Here is a 24,400-nt window from a genome sequence, read left to right on the forward strand (position 1 = left end):
TTTGTGTTGTCGTGTTTTTCACGTGTTTGTATTTTTTTCGTGTTATTCACATTTTGCGTTTTTCATATTTTTGCGTTTTTTGGGTTTTCGTGTTTGCTCATGTTTTCTTGTTATTCATGTTTTTTACATTTTTTTGTTTTTTTGCGTTTTCTTACGTTTCATTTTTTTTAGTTTTTTTTTATTTTCATGTTTATTGCGTTTTTCACGTTTTTGTGTTTTCATGTTTTTGCATTTTTTTTGTTTTTGTGTTTTTCGCGTTTGTTCATGTTTTTCACGTTTTTTATTTTGTGTTTTTTTTTTATTTTTTAACGTTTGTGCTATTCATATTTTTTTTGCATTTATAAAGTTTTCTCCATTTTTTCACATTTTTTAGGATATAAATTATATTTGAAAAAAAAATTAGGATTTAAGAAATTGGCTAGAGGGTAATTTTGGAAATAAATGATGATATTGATTAGGAATAGCTTATTCCTAAGTTAAATCAAGGAATTCCTATTCCTTAATTTATGGAATACACATTCCACGGAATAGTTATTCCGCATAAAAAAAGTTGAACCAAATGTTGGAATAGGAATGTTTAAGGAATAGTTATTCTATTCCCTCCCTATTCCATGAACCAAACAAGCCTTAAAAATGTATTTAATTAGAATTGAAAAACAAACTATTTTAAAAAGAAAAATGACTAATATTTAACTTTTTATTAGCAACAACTAACAATAACAATACATAATAAACAACGATAACGTAAACACAACCATTAATCATCAAATTTTAAATTAATGTAAATTTAATAATTATTATCTATAAGTAATGATGAACTAGGTGCAATAGACCTATAAGATGTATACCACTCAATTGGTGTAAAAAATAAGCAATTGCCATTTTTTCATTGGTAAAAATCCATTAGACCATAACACAATAAAAAGTTTCCTTAACTCTCTCTGGAAATAATACTCCCGATCAATAAAAATTATTTTAAATACCACTATATGAACATGATTGATGGAAAATATATATATATATATACACATGTGTCCTAAATTCATTGGTCAGGAGTATTATTGCAAGAGTAATCTAAAAAATTTATGAGCACCATTGACAAAAATAAATAAGCATGAAAATGGGCTTCCTAACAAAAGAAAAAAAAAAAAAAAGAAGCATGAAAATGGCCAAAAAAGAAATGCATACCAAAATAAGAAAGGTAGTACTGTAATTAATAATTTACAATAGATGAGAAAGTATGGCTGAGAAGGTAGATCCGTGCGGGGATGACAAAAGAAAACCTCAAGTGGTGAAGTGTATCGTAGACAAGGCAGCAACCAAGAAACTTCAATTGTCGTCATCTTACAGGCGACTTGTCTTGACTCTCCCACTCCAATTACCTCATGCCTTTATACCCATTAATTATTCTTCTTTATTCTTTGTACTAAACCATAGACGCCAAAATAGTCCCAATTTACCACAATAATACTCAAACAACCTGCGGCGTTTAATCACTGTCCTTTTCTCTCAATCTTTGCCTTCTTCCTCCTCTTGATTTTGCTCTCTTGAGATTTTGCAGCAGCGTCTTTGAGATTCCCCCTTAATTATGCAAGCAACTCAAGCAGTTACCATTGGAGTTTCAGAGGTTTCTTCGCAGGTTAGTCTTCAATTGAGATTGTTCATCTTTTTTTATTGGCTTGTCTTTTCTGGGTAAATGAAATTATGTTGCTTTTCTGGGTAAACATAGCTCAAAATCTCTAACTTTATCTACATTTACTTATTTTACTGCTGATATTATCTTTTCAGTCATGTTTGAGTATGGGTTCATGGAAAAGATCCGGGTTTTTTCGTGTATTTGTTTATTAGTTTGTAGAGCGAATCAGGGTTTTAGGATATTTTGAAGAATTGTGATCGATCACTATTGTGGAGTATTTTTTTGAACTCAAACCCCTATTCCTTGAACTTTATATCTATGAAGAATTTGCTTATGTTATGGTAGCATAAATTGAATTTGAGATTTGTTGATGATGACATATCAATAATACAGAACAATATTTCAATTGGTTTTGTTGGTTTCTATCTCAATTTCTGACCCTTAATCTGAACTATATATTATGTATCATGCACAAAAGGTTTTGTTTTTTCGTCTCGTGGTGTAAAAACGGGTTGTTGCGTCATAATCGTGTTATTTGATCAAACGTATTGTATATGCTATTAATGATACAAAAATAATAATCATGTCAAATGGGTGGTGTTAAGTGGATTGTCTCTGTGTCTGTAATTCGTGTTGTCGTGTCCGAATTTGATAACTTAGTGTTGATAAATGGTGAGGGCGAGCCTTGGCGCAACGGTAAACGTTGTTGTTGTGTGACCTCAAGTCTTGGAGTGGCTTCTTGCCAAATACACCCTTGTGGTGGGACCCTCCCCGGACCCTCGCTTAGCGGGGACGCGTAGTGCACCGGGCCGCCCTTTTAGTGTTGATAAATGGTCTTGGTGTGTATAATAATACACTGATGAACATTTGGTCAGTACTTTAGCACTTCTAAATTTAGAAGCGGACTGGTTTCTATGTGCAGCAGCTTAGTGTGAACTAATTGCAGTTAGGAATATCTTAATGTTTGTCATGGGTTAAGATTTGTTACAGAAAGTACTATTTCATGGCTTGAAACTTAGGAAAAGAACTTAGAGAGGGGAGAGAAGATAAGAGTAGCCTAATTTTTGAAGCCCCCTAAACTATAGTGCTGCTAACATTAACTTTATTTTTTGACATAAAAGTACTTTAACTTTACATACTTGACATTAATGAAAACCCGTTAAATTAACGAAAATATGAGGGTTATATAGATATTTGACCATAATTTTTAGTGACAGAGATAAAAAAGAGAGTAAATGATGTAGTCAAGCTTGTTCAAATCATCATTCCGTTAATTTCTTTAACAGATTCTTGTTGATTTGGCCTTTAATGTTACGCAAGTTAAAGTTTAAAGACTTTTATACAATAAATGAAATTTATGGACCGTAATATTAGTAGCGCTATAGCTCATAAGCCATGGATGTATTTTACTTGCGTGTTTTGGCATGCCGAGTTCTTGAATCTCATTGACCAGGTTGCTGATGCTTTTTCACTGACAGGGTGAGCTGAAACTTTGTGTCCTTTGACATAAAATCCTTAAACTTTACATTATTATTCAACATTAAAGTCCAATCAACAAAAACTCATTAAAAAGTTTAACGAAAATGATGAGGAGAAAATAGGTATTTGATCATAATTTTAGGTGATTGATATGGATAAAAAAAAGTCCATGATATTCAAACTTATCCAAATCACCATTTCATAAAAAAATTTAATGGATTTTTGTTCATTTGAACTTAATGTTCAGTATAAAGTTTAAGTATTTCTATGCAAGAAATGAAGTTTAGAGGTTAGTAGCGTTATAGTTCAGTAGCTATGGATACATTGACCAGACTACTGATGGTTTTCACTTACAGGGTGAGCTAAAACATGGGGAATCTTCAAGTGGAGAAGCTTCAATTCTAGGACCAAACGGAAGACGATTAGATCTTTCAGTTCAAATACCTCCTCGGCCTGTAGGTTTTGGCCCTAATCGAAGCGGAAAAGGTCCAATTCAGTCCCAGAATTCAAGTAAAGTTACTAATTCATCATCTGGTGGTCTGTTACGAGGTTTAAGCTTCAAGAAAAAAGCTGCTTTACCCGATGGTGAGAGAAGCTTTCTTCTCAATTCAGACTCTGAGATGCCTCCAAAAAGTCCTGTTATGGCCACTTTGAAATCTACATTTTCCTGGCAAAGATGTACTTCTCTTCCTCCTGCTAGACATGCATCAAACTTTTCTCCTTCAGTTTCCACACCTATCTCTGCAAGAATGCCTGGCGAATCTACTAAAACAACTGTAAGTTAAATCATACCCTTCCAGGTGCCTGCTATAGGCTAAAAAATCAAGGCTTACAGCATAGAATAGAGGTAGCAATTATCAGGTTAGTGTCGTGTCAATTATCGGGTTAGTGTGAAATGAGTAACTGTAACACAACCTAAAAAATGCCATGCCATAATCGTGTCAACTCAATCGGGTTAGTGTTGATTATGTGTCGTGTTTGCGGGTCATATATATATTAAATGTAACATTAAAAAAATAAGAGGATATAGTAATACTTCTAATTATTTATGTCATTATTAGCCGGTTAACCTTGACAACCTAAAGTTTGACCCAAAATCTTTTTATCAAAACCTTACTACCAATGAATCAATTGAACCAAAAGCTAAGTTGAGAGTTAAGGCCCAATAATAACTTTTATTATAATCTTTGACACTTACGAGTCACATGTAATTTTACTATCTTTATTAAGGACGACATGTAAAAACATGGGAGATGTGAGTCATGTCCTCAAGTGATAATTGTATTATTGTTACCTTTATTAAATAGGGTGATATGTAATAATTTTAAGGGTTAATTACAAGTACATGCCCTGTGGTTACACGGATTTACAGATGGACACCTGTAGTATTTTTCTTTGCAAAAGCAACACTGTGGTTGCAATATTTTGTATTTTGTTTTACTTTGCCAAATTTGGTCGATAACGACCTCAGAATGAAAATTTTGTATTTTTGTTTTACTGCGTAACCATATTTTTAATTTTTCAAAATCATCATTTTTGGAGTTTTCCCTCTCTAAACATTAGCTTTCTCTCTCATAAAAAACAACACCTAAATGACCTCAAATCTAAAAAGTTCAAGAATTAAATTTGGTTAAAATATCATTTAACTCTTGAAATTCTTTATTTCGAGGTCGTTATCGGCCAAATCCTGACAAAGTGAACCCAAATACAAAATTTTGCAAACCACATGGCTGATTTTGAAAAAAAAAAAAATACCGCAGGTACTCATCTGCAAATCGGCGAAACCATAGGGTATCTATATGTAATTAATCCTAATTTTAAATATTCGTGTCATTTTTTAGTTAACAAGACTAACACCCAACTTAAAAATTTACATGTCAATTTTGCATCAACCCAAAAATTACCTATTATATGTTCAATAAAATGTTAACCTACTAAATTCATGTCGTATTTTCGGATCGTGTACATAATTGCCACTTAGAGATGTTAATAAATGATAATACTAACTTTATGGGGCTAACCTCTTGTTCAGAAAGGAGCAATGCAGGAAACTGTTTCAAGGTCCCTCTCAGTATCCGGGAGAAATTTAGTAATTGTACGGTCTTTATCTTTCGCTACTCGCAATGAGGATATCGAGACAAATACTAATGATGGTATATAGTTCATACCTTTCACAACTCCATTATATATGTCAGTTTTTACTTTGCACACTTTTTTAGCATGTAATATTGGAAGTTTATATGAAAATCACTGATTATATCTTGTTATTTTCGGGAGAGAACTACTCGGATAAAAAGTTTATATACAAGAATGATGATAGGAAGTGGAGAAATAAACTAATTCCTGTAATTGTTTGTAAAATTATTCTATTACAATTAGTTACATTCACATTTGTTCATACCATAACACTTCTCTTCAAGCTGGAGCAAAGATAACACTTATGCCCAACTTGTTACAAATATAGGTAACTTGGCGTAGCTTTAGTGAAGACATCAACTAGTTGTTAGGAGAGATGAGACCATATGAAACGTCCGGAGATTATCACAAGACCACAAGTGATTGAAGGCTCAGATGTGGTGAGACAAAACACCATCTCTAGAAAAGGCGGAGTTAGTGTGGCCGCTCTCTGGGGCAGATTTGAAACTGCCTACCCAAATGTGGCTGCTTTCTAGAGAAGACCCGAAGTAGGATGTTGTCTGAGGCAAACCTGAAAAAGAAAATTAGATTAGATATCTCAAAATTGCTAAATTAGGAAGCTATGCGGCTCCTTGTATATATGAGGTAATCTTCCTTCTTTGAGGTATCTTTTGGGGGTGAGTTAGGTCTTTGTTTACATGATATCATAGCCTTATATTCAATGTTAGCTCACCTATGGATGGTTCTAGGAGTGAGGAAGGGTGTGTTAGATATCTCTCGTTGCTTGTGTATATGAGGAAATCCTCCAATTTTGAGGTACGTTCTGAGATAAATTAGGCCTTTGTTTACAGAAACTCAGCTCATACATCCAAAACATGAACCAAAATCCAAAAGCTCGACTAGGCTATGATACTGTCATTAAATTACACATGTTGGTCCGAATGAATTATATGACTAATTCCTAATATTTCTCCTCTAATTGCTCCCTTGTGATTGCTCCGTTATTTTCTCCCATTGCAGCTTAGTATGTTCACGCATATAGTCTACTGCTAGCCATGTATACATTAGGAGACTGATACATAAATTACTTTTTCCAAAAACAGATGAAATATCTTCTGCTCCACAAGTTGATGATGAAGAAATTCCTGAAGAGGAAGCTGTATGTAGGATTTGTCTTGATGAATGTGAAGAAAGAAACACATTAAAAATGGAGTGCAGTTGTAAAGGTGCCCTCCGACTTGTACACGAAGAATGTGCTATTAAGTGGTTTAGCACAAAGGGAAACAAGAATTGTGATGTTTGTGGCCTAGAGGTTAAAAACTTACCAGTAACTTTGCTTAGAGTGACAAGCTTTGCTCAAAGAAATAACAGGAATGATCAGAGGCAGCGTTTGAGTGCAGAATCAGTAAGGTAATACATCAATCATGTTTGAACAATTTGGGAGAACCGTCCATTTTGGAAACTACAACTCTGGGAAACTTGTACAAAATGTTTGGAGTCGTGTTTCTGTACTTCTAAAAAAAATTGGAAACTTGTTCCTAGAATGTAATGTGTTTTAAAAGAAGTGGATCAATGCTAATGGCAGCATGGCAGGGGAAGGCTTGCTCCCAACACACCCTTGTGGTGGGACCCCTCCCCAGACCCTCGCTTAGCGGAGACGCGTAGTGTACCGGGCCGCGCCAATGCTAATGGCAGCATGTTCATTAAATCTCTAATATTTTTAAGATCGCCTTATACAAATTTTCAAAATGAACTTTTTTTTTTCTTCCAAGTTATCCTGACATTCAGTTGCTTATAAAATGTTTGATTTTCTAATTTCTTCCAGTTTTGACCCTATTGCTTCATTTATATGTGATGCAGTGCCTGGCAGGACTTTGTTGTGCTCGTCTTAATTAGCACCATATGCTATTTCTTCTTCCTGGAGCAGCTATTGGTATGTTTTCCTGCTTCTATAAGCCTATTAACAGATTTAATTTTATACTACAGGTTACAATTGATATATATATATATGGTGTAAAGTACAAAAATGCCCTTATTGTTGTTAGTTTTCTTCCTAACGTTATAAATGTACAATTGAGAACCTAATGTTGGCAAACTAGGCCAACATCAAACTTCATTAAAAAAACTCAAATATTTTATTCACATGTTCTGCACCAGTTGCGTTTCAGGTTGATTCAGAAAGCAAGAGTTATGTAGTTTTTGCAATTTCAGAATAGGTTTGACGATGGAACGCCTTTACACTCTGAAAGAATATTTGAGTTTTCTTTTTATTTGTTTGTCCAATACGTGATAAGAATCCGGACAAGGTGGGATACACACAATACCACCTAAGTTTGTATAGGTGTCTTTGATTTGTTACTGGGAAGTAATAACATGGTGCACATGTGAACTAGAATACTAGGATTCATAACTGAGGAAAGATCTCCATTAATGATATCTGAAATCGGTCCAACTTCTAACGTTGGACCCTCAATTGTATTTCAGTGCAATTTAGCATAGAAATATTAACTCTGTTGGTAAATTTTGTAGATTGGTGATATGAAGAGTGATGCAATCATAATCTCTGCACCATTTGCGTTTACTTTGGGTCTTTTAGCATCTACCTTCTCTGTCATCCTAGGTAAGCTTAGTTTCACAGAATTTACAAGCTGTTTTGATTTGGATTGCCCTCTTTAACTGTTAATTTCCGACATGATAACACAATTTACAAAACACAATCTGCCTGACACAATCCGTTTCATACGATTACCATTTTTGTGACATTTATATCATATATAATTATGCATAGTATATAGATCATATAACACGATTATGACCAGACAATTCCTTTCGAGAATCCTAACTATATGCAATGACTTGCAGCAATCAGAGAGTACATATGGACATATGCTGCTCTTGAGTTTGCACTTGTGGCCATCTTTGTCCACCTACTATATAGCTTGGTGAGTGACATATCTGCCTTTTCATGAATCATACATAATATTATGCATAAATGGCACTGAATGATCAAAGTAGAGAAGCTGCTAGTTACTGTATCATATCTGCCTTTTCATGAATCATACATAATATTATGCATAAATGGCACTGAATGATCAAAGTAGAGAAGCTGCTAGTTACTGTATCATATCATTTTCGGGTAAATCATACTGACGATGACTCAAGTTTGGATAATGTTTCAATAAGGTTACAAAAAGTCCATTATGTATCAATAAAATAACTGATGTTTGCATTTTGAAATAATAAAACGGTAATGGTCCCTTAACTTTAGTCTTATTTTCTGTTGACCTTTAGTCTTAATACAGATTCTTTTTTATGAGTAATAGTGCATTGAAGGGTTTTAACTGGAAAACTGAAATGAGTTATTCATCATTCATTTAATTGATGAAATCCCGTATCGTATATGTTTTTGCAGCTTCAAATGAAGGCGATTTACGCTATCGTGATCTCATCCGTTTTGGGTTTTGGGATAGCTATGATCCTCAACTCATTGTACATTCAATATTATGCTTGGCGAGTTGAGGTTGCTCAGAATACAAGTCCGGTATAAAGGTCTGCAATTCATATTTAAGCATTTGCAGGTGGATTCATATGGTGTACATATTTCTTTTCTCAAATGTATTATCAAATCAACTTGAATATGGATAATGTAATTAATACCATTAACATTTTTGTTCTCCATGAGGAAATTATCTCGTTTCGCTTACTTCAGCTCTTGCTCAGCACACTGACCACTTCCACAGCAGCGGCAGAACCAGAGCCAAATGATTGGGGTTTGATTGATGGATAAAAATTAATAAGAAACAGTTTTTGGGGGGAATTAAGATCCAATTATGTACAATTCAGTCGCCAATTCCCATTAATATCAAATTTGGCACTTATTCTGGATATAAAGAAATTATAGATGGGACTTTTATGTTTAGCGACAGAAACTTCCGTTGGTAAGTTGTCACCTGTAAAGATATTATACTGTAAAGATATTAACATTAGTATTCTTCTCTTGAATCTAATGGAAGACATAAAGACTAGCAATCTCAACCATCAATTGCTTGTAACCTTGAACTGCGCAAAACATTAAACAATCTAACACACTCCAAATTTCAGCCTTGGCACCTGAAAGCGAACTAATATTTTGCAAATAGCCCCCCCATCTAATGACCATGAATATCATGAATTAACCTCCCCGAAAGAGCAGCCCGATTTGAGTCTCTTGTTGAACTTTATCAGCTCCATGGTTCCTATGGGTTAGGCTTTAAATATCAGCAGCAAAAATCTTGATCTTAGATGCTCAATCCTTAATAGAGATAGTTTCGCCTGCCAAAACAGCAGAGTTTCAAATATTTCTATTGAGGCCAACATCCAACTGTAAAAAACAATACCCCAGTTCTCAAGCACATGGCATTGAATTTTAGACTCAGTACTCAACTCTTCTAACTAGTTAAATGGAAGAAAAGAAAAAGGGGAGCGAGGTAACATGGCAAAGAAATCTACAAATCAAGTGCTTTTATTATATAAGCTTAAATATTTACACAAAGGACACACTAGGAAATTCATTAAAAATCACATAAAAAAATGCAAGGGAGAAATTCTTCCATACTCTCGGAGCAATACACCCGATTAATCAATTGATGGCACTTGTGCACACTTATTTTTTTAACAGCAATTATTTCACATGAAATGGCATATATCCTTCTTATAATTGGTCGGGTGTGTTGCTTTAGGAATATAGCAGAAATTCTCAAGGAAAGGTCGATGGAGACGAAAAACTATCTCTATCTCGGCTTTGTGACAGGAGTAAAACTGCCTCCACCTCTCTTTAGCCATATTGTTGAACGAGTCCTCTTCACTTGATCTGCAAAGAGCTGATACCTGTCATCCAAGAAGTCTGTTAGAAAAGCTAACCATATTATAGGTACTTTAATATGCAATCGATGAGGATCCTATGGTGGTTTTCGCAGCAACCAAGGCCACAAGTCTGGGTTGAAAATTAGATTCAATTAAGAGGTATCATTCAGCAAGAGCAAACATGCATAATAGCAGTTAGACAAGTCACCTATTCTGGAGTGAGCATGGACCGGTTCACTTCAAAAATCGAACTAGGCTGAACAAAAACGAACCAAATAAAGAGGAATTTATGAAACTGAACTAAAATGAATCACATTTCGGTTCAGTTTGGTCCAAACCGAACTAAATCGGTTTGGTTCGGATATAAATCCAACAGATTTTGTTTCTTCTTTAATAAATTTGATCTTAGAGTTTTGTAGTCCAATTTTAATACTCCCTCTGTTCCACAATAGATGTCTTTAAGGTTAATACACAATAATTAAGAAAAGTAATTAATTTTAACTAAAAGACTTTGTTACCCTTGTATTAATTGCATCAACTAATAAGTTTTTATCTATTCCCAAAATAATAAAAAAGGCAACTTAAATAAGGGTGTATTTGGTAAAAAGCAATTAATGTGCATGAATTGAATAAAAAGTCATGTATTATGAAACAAAAAAAAAATTCTCTAGAAACTTTTCTATTAAAAATGGTGAATTGAGTTCTGTTTTTATTTTTGTCGGCTTAAAACCGAACCGAAAACTGACCTACATGAAAAATACAAAGCGAACCAAACTATAAATTGGTTAGGTTTCGTTTTTCTTGTTTTCAGTTTTTGGTTCGAAGCTAACCCGAAAGTAGAATTCCAGCAGTACTACTCCAGTAAAGGCAGAACCTACCTTTCATATTCCAACTTCTGAGTAACAATTCCATTCAGTAGCAGCTCTGAACTGTAAACAGTTGCCCCTGATAGATGAAAGGTATAAAATCCCATTAAAAGTCTATCTATTACTTATATGGATATTGAGACGAGAAAAAAAGTAGTAGAAGTGTTAGAACCTTTTTTAAGAAAAGGTACACAAACTTCATAATCTTCTTCGCAAGATAAAATCAACATATCATCTGGCATTGTCTCATCCTTTAGAGCAGATCTGCCAACTCTCTCTACTGCCTGACAAGCATTTCACCAGACATTATATTACACAAGACAAAATCAAAAAACATAATTAAAAGTTAAATCAACCAACATATATAACAGTAAATACCTGGCCACAAACTGTTTTGACCAAACCTGCAATTATTTCTTTACTAGGCTTCGTATTAGGAGTGATCAGAACTTTTCGACCCTGCAGAAACATTATTTAGCACTAATTTGGCCTAAGGAACCAAGTTTAAATAGGAAAAGGAAAGAGAAAAAAAATTAGTAGGCCCAATATGTTGCACGGACATGGACACGGAAATGCACATGGACACGGAATCGGACACGGGAAACGTTATTTCTAAAACATAACCTTCATAAAATAGCCTACAAACAAAAATAAACATGGACACGAAATGGACACGGACACGGGTACGAAATGCAGAAACGCTACTAACTAGAAGTGTCCGTGCAACATAGGGCCCAATACATCCCTAGCCCCTCCAAGTTGGCCAAAAAAGCTTATTGCTCCCCAAATTTTGAAAACAACTAATTAGCCTCTTGAAGTTGCTTAAAGTAACATGATTAACCCCCTAAGTCCTACATGGCAGAGCAAAGTGGAGATTCAGAGACCAATATGTCATTTTAACAAGTTCAAAGGGTCAATAGCTCACTTTAAGCAAGTTCAGGGGCTAATGATATATCTCCAGAGTTCAAGGGGCTAATCAAATTATTTGGCCAAGTATCCAAAAAAGTACCTGCAGAAGTGGATGCTGACATGCGTGTGCTAATGAAACTTGCATGTTAAATCCAAGCTCCTTTTCCTTTTTCATGTCCCTCAATATGTATTTTTGCTCATCAATGTAATAGTTAGCACATCCAACATTCTCAAGCCATAAATGTGTTATCACTGGTTTGCCAGAAGCAATTGCTTCTAACATATTTCTTGTCCGCACAAATTTATCAGCGATGAAGTGTGTTGCATCTGTTATAGAGGATGCAATGGAAACTTTAAGCCGGTCTGCAATCTGCAAGACGATCCATAATACAATGTATAGTTAAAACAGCTTAAATCATCATACCTAAGTGCTTGAGCAAATAGGGAACTACCTTAGTCTGCTGCTTAATTATATCATCATCCAAGTGCTGGCTGAATAAGATTCGAACAGTAGCTAAATCTCGTCTTTTCCTTGTGTCTTTTGGAACAGAAACAGGTCCTTGCCTTGTGTCATATAAGCTACTAATTTCTTTCCTGACGAAAGAGTTTGACAGGCTTCTCTTACATGATCGCTTCAAATATTCATCGCCAACACAGACAGGTGATGCAGCATTCACAGGGGTCATGAACTCAACGGGGGAAGTACATGTTGATTTCGATGGTTCAGTTGCCTTCCTTGGTGATTTAACTGAACTTGCCTTCGCTTCATCTTGAGCAGATGGTGATAAGGATGCATCTTTCGTTCTACCGTGTATTTGTACTTCCTTTGATCTCCTTTGAACTTGAGAAATCTTTGTCCCATTCTCCTTTGATGCACGACGGTCCTCTACAGTTTGTGCTGTCGGTTCACCTTTGGAATTTGAGTACGCAGAAGAGAAGTCTGGACAAGCTGTTGCAGAGGAGCGTGTATACCTTTTTGTGTTTAAATCGCCAGACCTGGTTGATTTAGCACTCCACTGTGACCTTGTGTGCATACTCACAGACTTCCCCACATTCCCCAGGTGATCGGATGGCTTAGACTGAGCATCAAAGTTATCAGAATCATTAGGCTGACCTGACAACATTCGACAAGATCTTCTTCGTTTTGGACAACTGATGCCATCAGTAGTAGTTATTGATTTTGATTTCAACTTTTCAATGGAAAACAAATCAGAAGATTTCCCTTTAGTATCCAACACCTCAGCAGCCTCACTGTGCACAATTTCAGCACTTTTTAATTTAGAAACAACCGAAGTTTGCCTTGTTTGATAAGCAACAGGAGCAAATTCTTCTGGCAAGTTCCGTTTTCTAACAGACGCTCCAACTAAAGCAGTTCCTTCATGTCCACCAACATCATCAAGTGTGCTGCTTTCAAGCGGTCCTGCCATTTTAGGTGGCAGTTTATCCACCATCTTTATCCTATGGTTTTCTGCATCTGCTTTCGCCCTTTTTCTTCTAGTCATAACCCCATTCATACAGAACTTGTAGTTAACTTTCTCAGATTGGTTCTGACTATAAATTAAAGGTTGTTTTCTTGTCTTTGCTCCAACCACTTTTCTCCTAGATTGCCTTGTAGCAACCCCAATATCTCCATCTTCAGTAGAAGGCCGTTTTTTCTCATAACTCCTTTTAGCTTTGGTTCCCGTGTATCCTTTTTTTAAGTTCTTCGTATTTCCTGCCACACAATTAGCATCAGAATTGGCAATTCCATCCCCATACATCAAGGCTTCCATGGCTTCAGCAGCCATTTGAGTGTCCAAGCCCACAGTAAGCTCTTCTACAGCATCCAACTGCCCCACTGAAGTTGTTCTGTTACATTCTTCGCCGAACTCATCAACAAGATTCTTTGTAACGGTCAGTTTATCTTCTGATGCTTTCTTGTCATTCAGCTTTAAACTATCCACTGATATCTTTGAATCAGAATGAACATTTATCTCATCCTGGACATACGATTTTTCTTTACTATCTCTACATCCATCTGCTTGATTTCCTGCGGCCTTCAGTCGTTTTGTGACTGATTTTTTACCAACACTTTTACTGCCAAAAAATTCTTCCTTCCTTCTACAAAAGATATCTCCTCCTCCTTCATCTTCTCGTCCATCATCCCAGTCAAAAACTGTTGATTTGACATATGTTCCTCTTTGGTTGGATTTCCTGGCCAAACTTAGCGGCCCTTTTGCAGTAAATGGAAGATTTGATTTTCCCTTGTTACTATTTCCCAAACCGTATTCATCAAACAAAACCTTGTTCTCTTCGATCAACCTTTCTACACAGGCAAGTGCGTTGTCCTGTGTTAACTCTCCGGGTTCTTGGGAGTCAATATAGCTCAACCCTGCCACTTCAATATCAGAAGTTGGCATTTCAAGCATTTCATTCCCGCCCACATTAGTATCATCCATGGAAGGAAGCATCTCTTTTTCAACAAAGCAATCCCCAGAAAAGAGTTTTCCCACTGTAGGATTGCCAATCTCAGTGGTTTTCCCATTAATCAGTCCCTTTACTTCATCATTGTATCCTCCTGTATCACATACTTGATCGGCTTCCTCCAAGATTTCTGTCCCATTACTTTTGACAGCTTGTTTTTCTGAATTCTGATTATCAGTGAGAACAGAACAAGTTCCACTGTTGGTTTTCCCGGAAGCGGCTTTCCGAGCTGCTAAACCAGAGGCCCGGAAAGATGCTGCACGAACTGCTGTAAATCTTTGAACAGAACCTGAAGGACAAAACTTCAGAATGAACAGACAAGTATTGCATAAAAAGATTATTAAATAAATTCAAAACTTCCCCACTAAACTATAAAGAAACAATTAAAGAAAAAGAAGAGAAAATAAACAAACATTGTACATGCCACTAGCTACCAGTCATTTGGACCTATAGTTCTTAATGAGCAAACTTATTTTTGTTCCAATTAAAAAATTTAATTCCTTGTGTACAAAATAACAAATGATCTCTTAGTCAATGCTCCACCGAAAAACTGAAGTCCTTGGATGGGCAGCAACAGATGGTAGCAAAAATTAAACTAAAATCTCATAACAATATACAAGAAAAGACAAGATAGAATGATAAATGACAGGAAAGAAGACAAACCACGTTTTGGTGATTGGCTGACTTCAATTGTTTGAGTTTCAGTAGAAACATGAAGTCCTGAAATGCAAGGAGGGCATCACAGTTTTAGATTCCAAGGATGATAAACTCAATAACTTATTGTTGCAATCCCTACTTCAGTTCAACTATAACATTTTCAATGAATTCAAACTAAGAATTTCACAACGACACAACCCACTGAAAAAACTCACAATTACTCAGGAAAATAGAACAAACAAGTGTTTCCTTGCAAATCCTGCTTTCATACCAAACCATAATTAATGTAATTCTTTTGACTCCTATGCTGAATTTAACTTGCAAATGTTAAGAAGAATACTCACTGGAAGAACAATTTTCTTCACCGTCCTCGACCATTTTGTTCTTCTCAAGCTCCAAAGAAGTCTGCCTAATCATCTCCACATCTGATGATTCAGAATTGCCTCGTCTACAAGTATCAACATCTGCGAGCCCCTCATCACCATCCACAACTGCCGTTGTATCTGATCCTTCACCATCACTGTTAAACTCATCTAACAATTGAGTATCCATATGTTCAATCCAATCTGGATAATCCAACAATTGTGTTTCACCATCAAGATCTAACGCTTGGGTCTCAAATGCATCTTCAACTGGAACAGTATCATCAAGAAGTACATTACTTTGCCAAAATTGCATGTGGTTATAGTCCCCTTCTTTTTCCCCTATTTATGATCGTTATAGAAAATACACACACAAAAAAAGTGTTCGATGTTAATGAACATATTTGACCATAAAAGCACACAAATTTGCAAGCATATATTAGTACATTTAAACAACTACTTTAAAAAAAAAATATATGAGAAAGCAATATGAATGAACAAAGACTAGAAGTATGAGCCAAAATTCTTTGCCAATTGAAATGAACATGCTAAGACCTGAAAATTGGAAGATACTATAAAGAACAACACTTAATTAGATGCACATCTCAACTCTTCCGTAAGAATCATTTTATTACAATCGATTAGTACACTTATACATGCCTACTGCACGCTATAAGATCCACTAAATACGTATCAAATATTCGAGTTCAATAAAAATAAATATATAAATAAAAGAACTTCCTAAATCGAACACAATGCCCTGAAAAACCAGAACTTTACCAGGTAACGAAGTGTGAAAATTCTGAGAATCGATTGGCTGAGTATCGGTTAGATTGAAATTGTAATTCCAGTTATCCTCGGTTGGTTTAATTTCTGCATCATCGTCTCCAGTATCCATCGCCCAAATTCGTCAACAGAAAGAAGTGAAAAACCAAGCTAATTAAACCCTACAGAGGCCGCGAATATCAACAGAATATAAGAACTCAGAATTAAATTGATGGAATTGAAGCGAAAACATCAAAATCGCCAATTTGTCTCAGAAAGGGTGGCAGACAGAGTTAATTTAGGGTAGAGAAAGTGAGGGAAATTTTTGGAGGGAAAATTGACACAACTTAGTTACAGATGTTGCTGATGACTGATGGATGCTCGGACTCTACTTTGACTATTGTTAGAGTATATAAAATACAAATTGTAACCATTAACAAACGAGGGCATTTGGTCTAGTGGTATGATTCTCGCTTAGGGTGCGAGAGGTCCCGAGTTCAATTCTCGGAATGCCCCAAATTTTTTTTTTATCTATTTTTTTTCTCACGAAAATTACTGAGATCCTGTCCAAGTTACTCAACAAATATCTTTCCAGCTTTTACATTATTATCAAAATGGGACTCATCAAATAATTGAAAAAGACAGAAATTAATGATTAGAAGATTAATTAGGGTTTAAAAAATCACAGATTAATTAGAATTTAAAAAATCATGTGAAAAATATATTTTTATTCGTATTCTCATAACATGCTACAATATTAATAATATTAATAAAAATTATACTAATAATATTTTTTTAACATCAATTTTTATGATATTATTAATTTAATATGATAAAATTAAAAATTATTTAAAATTCAATATGTATAAAAAGTATTTATTTTTTTTAATAGTTATTTATTATCCAGTGAGGATTTTCTCTTGAAAAGATATCCATTAAAGATTGAATCATGAATTGTAATTTTATTTTTATTCGTATTCTCATAACATGCTACAATATTAATAATATTAATAAAAATTATACTAATAATATTTTTTTAACATCAATTTTTATGATATTATTAATTTAATATGATAAAATTAAAAATTATTTAAAATTCAATATGTATAAAAAGTATTTATTTTTTTTAATAGTTATTTATTATCCAGTGAGGATTTTCTCTTGAAAAGATATCCATTAAAGATTGAATCATGAATTGTAATTTTTATTTATGCATATATTTTCTTTTGAAAAGATATCCATTGACGATTGAATATATGAATTGTAGTTTTTATTTATGTATATATTTATTGGTTTTCTCTCTTATTAATTAACCATTTATGTTTCATTTCCATTACTCTCTTTTGAAAAATTGGTTTTTTTAAAGAATTTAGAGCTGCTTATAAACTTTCCACTGAAAAAATATTACAAGCAAAATTGGGTGGGTGTCCAAACCAGGACCCCCTATCAGACTCTAAAGCCACCACTCTTGCAAACACATGAGCATAGTGATTCACTGACCGACGAACAAAGAAAACCTCACAGTTACCTATATCACTAATAAGTGATTTGCAATCCCCTATTATATTGTCCAAAACCGAACTATTATTAGAGTGTCGCTTCAAGGCGTAAACCACTAATTAAGAGTCCAGCTCCACCAACGTACCATTCCATCTGCGGTCCTTGATCCAGCTTAATGCTTCACGGCAAGACAGTGCTTCAACGAGGGCCGGATCCAAGAGGCAGAAGAGTTGGCCATTTTTTGCTGCAACAAACCGACCAGAATCGTCACGAACTGTAGTGCCAAACCTGCGTACCATGCACTTCCAAAAATAGCACCATCAACATTAATCTTCAGTACACCATGAGGCGGAGAAAGCCAACTTGTTACCACCGTAGGGGCTAGGAACCCCTCTAAATCTCTGTGACTGTGTCGACTTCCAGCTCGTGAGAGAGGAGGCAGTCGAATTAAACACAACAGCAGCAGAAGACGAAGCCTGATTCCAAACCTTGTTATTTCTGTTCAGCCAGATACCCCCAACAAACAGCTGCTACCAGTTCGATTGCTTCCTGCTGCTGATTCTGCAGTGTAGATGCCCAGAAGGTCTGAAATGAATTAAAACTCAAGCCCCATCTGTCGATACGCGAGAGATCCCATACTCGTTGCACGCACGGGCACTCGACTAGAGCGTGGAAGGTGGTTTCCTCCATATGAAAGCATAACAGACAGTTAGAGCAAATCGAAACATGAGTGCGTTCCAGGTCGACAGACAGATGTTAGAGCTCTTCATAGGAAGTTGCAGACTTTAGGTGGGATTTTTAATTTCCAGATGCGATTCCAACCAACTGCATTATTTAGCACAAGGGGGGGATACACAGCCCGCTTCTAGGGATCTGTAACAAGCACGCACACTAAATCGGCTCGACCTCCCGTCAGACCAGCACCAGGCATCATCCACTTGTCTAAAGCTTAACGGGATTTCAGAGATCAGAGTCGCATCATGATCACAGAACAATCCACGAATCATATCCATATCACACATCGTTCTTCCAAGCACGCGGAGCATGTTAACAGTATCAAACATTATTCCCATCAACTTTACACTTTCGATAAAGGGATTATTATGGTCCAGTAGCCAGGGGTCCTCCCAAATATTAATGTCCGCTCCACTTCCTACCACCCTCCTAGCACGAGATCGAATAATTGTTTGAGATTCCAGCAGGCTACGCCATACAAAACCGGGATTCGAGTCTATATCAGCTTCTAGAAAGGAGCAATGAGGGTAGTACCTAGCTTTTAGGACCCGAGCTGTCAGTGAGGTTGGGCAAGTGAGAAGCTGCCACCCCTGCTTTGCGAGTAATGCAATGTTAAAATGATGAAGATTTTGGAACCCCAATCCTCCTGCCTCTTTTGGACTACACAGCCGCTCCCAAAACTTCTAGTGGATACCGCCACCCTGGTTACCACCCGAACCCCACCAGAAAGAATTCATCATCTTTTCTAACTCATTACACAGTGATTTAGGAAGGATAAATAGACTCATTCCATATGAAGAATTGTCTTTATAAGAACCTCCTTTCCTGCCCGTGATAAGAATTTTGCCTTCCAACTCCTGAGTCTTTATGCCACCCTGTCACGAATGAAGCTAAACACTTGGTTTCTGTTACGACCAACAATAGAGGGAAGTGTTGAAACACCTTTCCACATAATTTTGATTTGACAAAATTATTTAAGTATAATTAAAAACATATTCTAAACACACTAAGTTTAAATGCTTTGATTTATTCTACTAATGTGTTTGTTCAATGTTGAGTTAAATTGTTTATAAGACACAAGGATTAAAAGGCCCAAGCCCAATACAAGAGTCAAAGCCCAAGTCAAATGGTTCAATACAACTCGGCCCGCGTTTGTCAAAACGTTGTCGTTATGGACAAAACGCAACTCAGCGGAAGAAGGATCTAGAAGACCTTCAAGGAACAACTTCGGAACGAAGCTGCTGAGTTGATTCGACAAAGCGTACAAGACAGCAGTTGGCTAAGGAAAACTTCCAGATAAAGTGTTTCCACTTTGGGTAAAGTTCAGACGACACAGTATGCTGTCCAGTTGACTTTACCATAAAAGGAGAGACATTCTGTTGAGCTGACCGAGGATAGAAGATACTCAAATCTGATTGGCCGAGAGCTCTGAGCAAGTCAGGATGACAACGACAGGAAGCCGTTTCCCTCCAACGGTTATTTCGAAATTCAAAATGACCGATGCCTCAAGACGTCTCTATAAATAGTGCCATCAGAAGCTTCATTATACACAGAACTTGATCAAGCCATTACGCTGACCAAATTTCTACGCAAGTTCTGCAAGCAAGAAGCAAAGCAATCTTACACTAAATTTCATATTGTTAAGCCCAAAATATACCTAAAATATCATATATAAATACGTTAAATTTACATTAAAATCATGCTAATTATATTCATTTGGAATACTTTTACGTCTTTATTTACTTCTTTGATGCAAGGTACCTAAATATTTGGTAAAATCCAAATAGGAGCGAAAACGGAGCTAAAACGGAGCTAAAATGGAGGAAAAACCTTAAAAACGTACCGAGAATGCATATCAGCCAGAAGAACGCTCGAGGAGGACGAAAAACAGTCGAACACCAGGGAGGAAAACTCTTTGTCGTGACTGAGATTCTCAAAATCTCAGTCGCGACTTACGGAGGCCAGACTGGGGGAAAACAACGTATTCAAGCTCGCCCCTATATCCCCTATCGCGACTGAGATTTTCGGAATCTCAGTCGCGACAGCAAGTCTTCCTGCACACAAAACACATGCTTAATTCAGAAAAACGCGTCTGTTCGTTCGGATAAAAGCAACCCTTCACCAGCAGACACGACCCGTCATTTACAACCCTTCACCAACTATAAATAAGTGATCCATTTCAGAAATCAAGGTTGGTTAAGTTGGAAAAGTTAGAGAAATTAGAGAAGAAAGTTATTATGTTGAGTTTCTGATTCAGAAAAGAATCAGAAAGTTAGATTTCATTTCTGTAAGCAATCGTGTTGTACACGAATTGTATTTAGATTAGTTATAAACACAGTATTAGTTTAGTTTTCATTCTGATAGTGGACGAGACCAGTCTCTATTCCAAAGATCCAGCGAGAAGAATTGACGGCTGAAGCGCATATGGTTTGACGAGCCTACGAAGTTTGAGAGAAAGATTGACGACCTGGATCTCAAAGTCTTCGTTACAATGCTATCCAAGTTTCTACTTCTCTGTTAACTTGTGAAAATTCACATTTCAATTAATGATATACTTATTTATTCAATATATTCTTACTGTTGTTATTTTGATATTGTTCTGACAAAATGATTTTCAAAATGATATATTGGTGTTTTTATTAAAACGTTCTATTCCATCTTATTCTTATAAGAACTTTGTTGAACACTTAACAAATTTAGTTTTTATGGATGACATGATCGCTGATCGCGGCTTATCAGAAGTAAAACACTAGTTTGATTAAGGTAGGAATCGTCTCTACGCTAGAAGGATTTCTATGGTTCGAAGCCATTTAATTGAGTAAATTATTATATTGTTACATCTCCATAATCTCACAAAGTTAAAGTTGTTTACTTTGCTTTATGAAAATAAGATCTATTTCATTCCGATTACGGAAGTATCTGTTTTGTAATCAAAATTCCAAACGGAATTGTTCTCTAAACTCGATATAATCTTTCTATCTAATCCTAATTTACCAAAACCTATCCCATCAACTAAACGTATTTCTTTTATTAAACCTAAACACGTGATTAAACCGAATTAAATAAAGTTTTAGTTAAAAAGCATTCCCTGTGGGTTCGATATCTTTTATTAGTACAAGCGTATACCGTGCACTTGCGGAAATCGCTCAACAAGTTTTTGGCGCCGCTGCCGGGGAACGCCAAATTTTTCGACAAAATTTTAAATTTTTCGTGTTTTATTTCGAATCTAGGTTTAAACATACTTATTTAACTTTTATAATTTAATAATTTTCATATACTAATTTATTTATTTATCAAATTCTGTTGTGTAGGTAGTTTCGGTTCGTGCAAGATTTCAGGTTCATGCGCAGTTCTCGAAATTCAGGCATTGCACCAGACCCTATAGACCTAGAAATTGAGAAAACCATTAGGAAGAACAAGAAAAATAAGAAAAACAAAAATAAGACCCCAGTAAAAACACATACCGAGCCAGAAAAAATGACAGACCCACCAACACTTATGGAATACGTTAGGCCAGGTGTGGCCGGTGTAACCAATAGTATCGTTAGACCCAGAATCACCGCAAATCAATTTGAAATCAAGCCAGCTTTGCTTAATATGTTGCAAAATAATGTAACATTTTACGGGTTACCTAACGAAAATCCTAACACCCATTTAACAAATTTCCTAAAAATTTGTGACACTTTTAAAATTCCAGATGTGACTACAGAAGCAATCAAACTTCGCCTCTTTCCTTTCACTTTGAAGGATAGAGCCAAAGAATGGTTAACTTCTATGCCAGCCGCAACTTTTGCCACTTGGGAACAATTAGCCCAAGCGTTTTTATCTAAATATTTTCCTTTAGCAAAAACCGCAAGAGTCATAAATGAGTTAACATCTTTTTCTCAAAATGATAATGAGACCATTTATGAAACTTGGGAACGTTTTAAAGAACTTCAACGTTTATGCCCACACCACCAATTACCCGCTGAACTTTTAATGCAAACATTTTACAATGGACTGAATCATACAACTAGGGGTTCATTAGATGCTATGTCGGGAGGGCTATTTATGAAGAAAACATCAGCACAAGCGAGAGAACTTTTGGAGGAAATGGCAATCAACAGCAGTATGTGGCCCGCGGAACGTGGACATATGCTGGTGGCAAAACCATCATCCTCAACCTCATCGTCAGTTAAAGGTATAGTTGAACTTTATCCAGTCGCGATGCTACAAGCCCAATTTTATGCTTTATCACATAAAATTGACCAGTTTATGGCACCACGCGACACCAATGGTAATCCAATCCAAACGGATGTGGATTACGAAAATATGAGTGAGATTGAACTGGTAAATTTTGTCCAAGGGCAAAACCAAACTAATAATCCTTATTCTAATACTTATAATTCTGGATGGAGGAATCATCCTAACTTTAATTGGAAAGATAACAGTAACAATAATATCAGTGCTAATCAAAATCGTACCACTAATTATTAAAATCAGTCAAGAGATACGATTAGCACTTTATCTTCTAAAATCGACAAGTTTATAGATGCTATCAGTGGAAAAATAAGTAATCACGATGATGGTTTTAAACGGATCGAAAATAAATTCGATCAGCTTATTAAAAACCACTCATCTAGCATCCATAATTTGGAGGTTCAAATTGGTCAACTTGCTAAATCAATTCCATCCCGAAAAGAGGGAAGTCTTCCCAGCCATACGGAAGAAAATCCGAAAGAGCAGGTGAAGGCTATTACTCTTCGTTCAGGAAAAAATTATCAAGGGCCTGAAATGCCAAAAGATGCAACATTACAAGGAACTGATTTACCGAAGTCCAAAGAAGATATCTTAAACACAAATATACCATTTGACACAGGTACTAAAACTTTTGTACCCAAACCACCTTTTCCACACAAAGTCCGAAATAAGGACTATGATAAACAACTTCTAACGTTTTTGGATAAACTTAAAAATTTGCATATCAATTTAACGTTTATGGATGCAATAACACAAATTCCTAAGTATGGTAAGTTTTTAAAGGATTTGATTTCAAAGAAAATCAGTTGGGAAGGAATTTCATCTATTTCGTTAACTGAAGACTGTAGTTCAATAGTATCAAGTAATTTTCCCACTAAACTCAAGGATCCCAGATGTTTTACTATTCCGTGTAAGTTGGGAGATATTGAATTCCCAAGCTGTCTTTGTGATTTAGGAGCAAGTATAAACTTAATGCCATTGTCTATTTTTAACAAGTTAGGTTTAGAAGAAGATATCAAACGTACCAATATGGTTTTGCAATTAGCGGATCAAACCACTAAGAGGCCATATGGTATAATTGAAGATGTTTTAGTCAAAGTCGATAAATTTATTTTTCCTACCGATTTTGTTATCTTAGACTTTGCATATGATGTAAATTGCCCTTTAATTTTTGGCAGACCGTTTATGAACACGGGACGCGCTCTAGTAGATGTGTCGGAAGGGAAGGTAGTTTCAAGGATAGGAGAAGATAAGGTCGAGTTTAACATGAACAAAGCGATGAAATACCCTATGGAGGAATTCGCTTGTATGAAACTTGATTTAGTCGAGGAATGTGTCAATGATATAATTCAAAGTGAAGAAATAATTGAACCTATAATAGATGAGGAATTAGATGATAAGGACCCAGAGCCTTTGATTCGAGAAGATGGACCAGTTCCACCTTCAATTGTAACACCCCCTAAATTAGAACTTAAAGAGTTACCCAGTCATTTAAGGTACGCTTTCTTAGGCGAAGGCGATTCTCTACCTATAATTATTTCTAACAAATTAACAAGCGATCAAGAAGAAAAATTGAAGCATGTTGTTAGAAATAGGATAAGAAGTATGGGATGGAAAATTTCAGACTTAAAAGGAATTAATCCTAGTATAGTAATGCATAGAATTCATTTAGAAGAAGATAAGCCACCTAAAGCGGATAGGCAAAGACGCTTAAATCCGAACATGAAGGAAGTAGTCAAAAATGAGATTACTAAACTTTTAGACAATGGAATCATTTATCTGATCTCGGATAGTGAGTGGGTTAGTCCAAT

The 24,400-nt window shown here is 35.7% G+C and overlaps 2 protein-coding genes and 2 non-coding genes across 6 annotated transcripts; 2 read left to right on the top strand and 2 right to left on the bottom strand.

The window, feature by feature from the left end:
- The first annotated feature begins 1,283 nt into the window (after positions 1-1,283).
- Positions 1,284-8,954, top strand: LOC136219891 (uncharacterized). The gene is made up of 8 exons (XM_066007472.1): positions 1,284-1,639; positions 3,472-3,891; positions 5,148-5,268; positions 6,355-6,661; positions 7,112-7,184; positions 7,781-7,871; positions 8,114-8,193; positions 8,664-8,954. The coding sequence occupies exons 1-8, from the start codon at positions 1,589-1,591 to the stop codon at positions 8,796-8,798; spliced, it is 1,278 nt and encodes a 425-aa protein (XP_065863544.1). The 5' UTR covers positions 1,284-1,588; the 3' UTR covers positions 8,799-8,954.
- A 778-nt stretch (positions 8,955-9,732) lies between these two features.
- Positions 9,733-16,458, bottom strand: LOC136219890 (uncharacterized). Of its 3 annotated transcripts, none has more exons than XM_066007471.1 (9): positions 16,131-16,458; positions 15,333-15,620; positions 14,995-15,051; positions 12,321-14,620; positions 11,969-12,238; positions 11,338-11,418; positions 11,132-11,243; positions 10,972-11,038; positions 9,733-10,117 (listed from the first exon to the last, which is right to left on the bottom strand). In XM_066007471.1, exons 1-9 carry the CDS (start codon positions 16,246-16,248, stop codon positions 10,021-10,023), a joined length of 3,390 nt encoding a protein of 1,129 aa, XP_065863543.1. In that variant the 5' UTR covers positions 16,249-16,458; the 3' UTR covers positions 9,733-10,020. The 3 variants fall into 3 exon arrangements, with proteins under 3 accessions (XP_065863543.1, XP_065863541.1, XP_065863542.1); XM_066007469.1 differs by having other exon boundaries at positions 15,333-15,692; XM_066007470.1 differs by lacking the exon at positions 14,995-15,051 and having other exon boundaries at positions 15,333-15,692.
- A 101-nt stretch (positions 16,459-16,559) lies between these two features.
- TRNAP-AGG (transfer RNA proline (anticodon AGG)) lies at positions 16,560-16,631 on the top strand. Its single transcript has one exon. It is a non-coding gene; the product is annotated as a tRNA-Pro (tRNA).
- A 5,574-nt stretch (positions 16,632-22,205) lies between these two features.
- On the bottom strand, positions 22,206-22,312 carry LOC136221390 (small nucleolar RNA R71). The gene has a single exon (XR_010685155.1). It is a non-coding gene; the product is annotated as a small nucleolar RNA R71 (small nucleolar RNA).
- Between the last annotated feature and the right edge of the window lie 2,088 nt (positions 22,313-24,400).

The sequence above is a fragment of the Euphorbia lathyris genome, chromosome 2 (genome assembly GCF_963576675.1).
Source record: "Euphorbia lathyris chromosome 2, ddEupLath1.1, whole genome shotgun sequence".
Taxonomy (NCBI): domain Eukaryota; kingdom Viridiplantae; phylum Streptophyta; class Magnoliopsida; order Malpighiales; family Euphorbiaceae; genus Euphorbia; species Euphorbia lathyris.

Bases quoted from the DNA above. Each gene is read 5' to 3' on its own strand.
- LOC136219891 (XM_066007472.1), top strand. From the start codon at position 1,589: ATGCAAGCAACTCAAGCAGTTACCATTGGAGTTTCAGAGGTTTCTTCG. The intron at 3,892-5,147 runs GTAAGTTAAATC...CCTCTTGTTCAG, and splicing joins GCGAATCTACTAAAACAACT to AAAGGAGCAATGCAGGAAAC. The intron at 8,194-8,663 runs GTGAGTGACATA...ATGTTTTTGCAG, and splicing joins TCCACCTACTATATAGCTTG to CTTCAAATGAAGGCGATTTA.
- LOC136219890 (XM_066007469.1), bottom strand. From the start codon at position 16,248: ATGGATACTGGAGACGATGATGCAGAAATTAAACCAACCGAGGATAAC. The intron at 15,693-16,130 runs GTAAAGTTCTGG...GATCATAAATAG, and splicing joins TTTTCACACTTCGTTACCTG to GGGAAAAAGAAGGGGACTAT. The intron at 14,621-14,994 runs GTTTGTCTTCTT...TTTGTCCTTCAG, and splicing joins CAGCCAATCACCAAAACGTG to GTTCTGTTCAAAGATTTACA.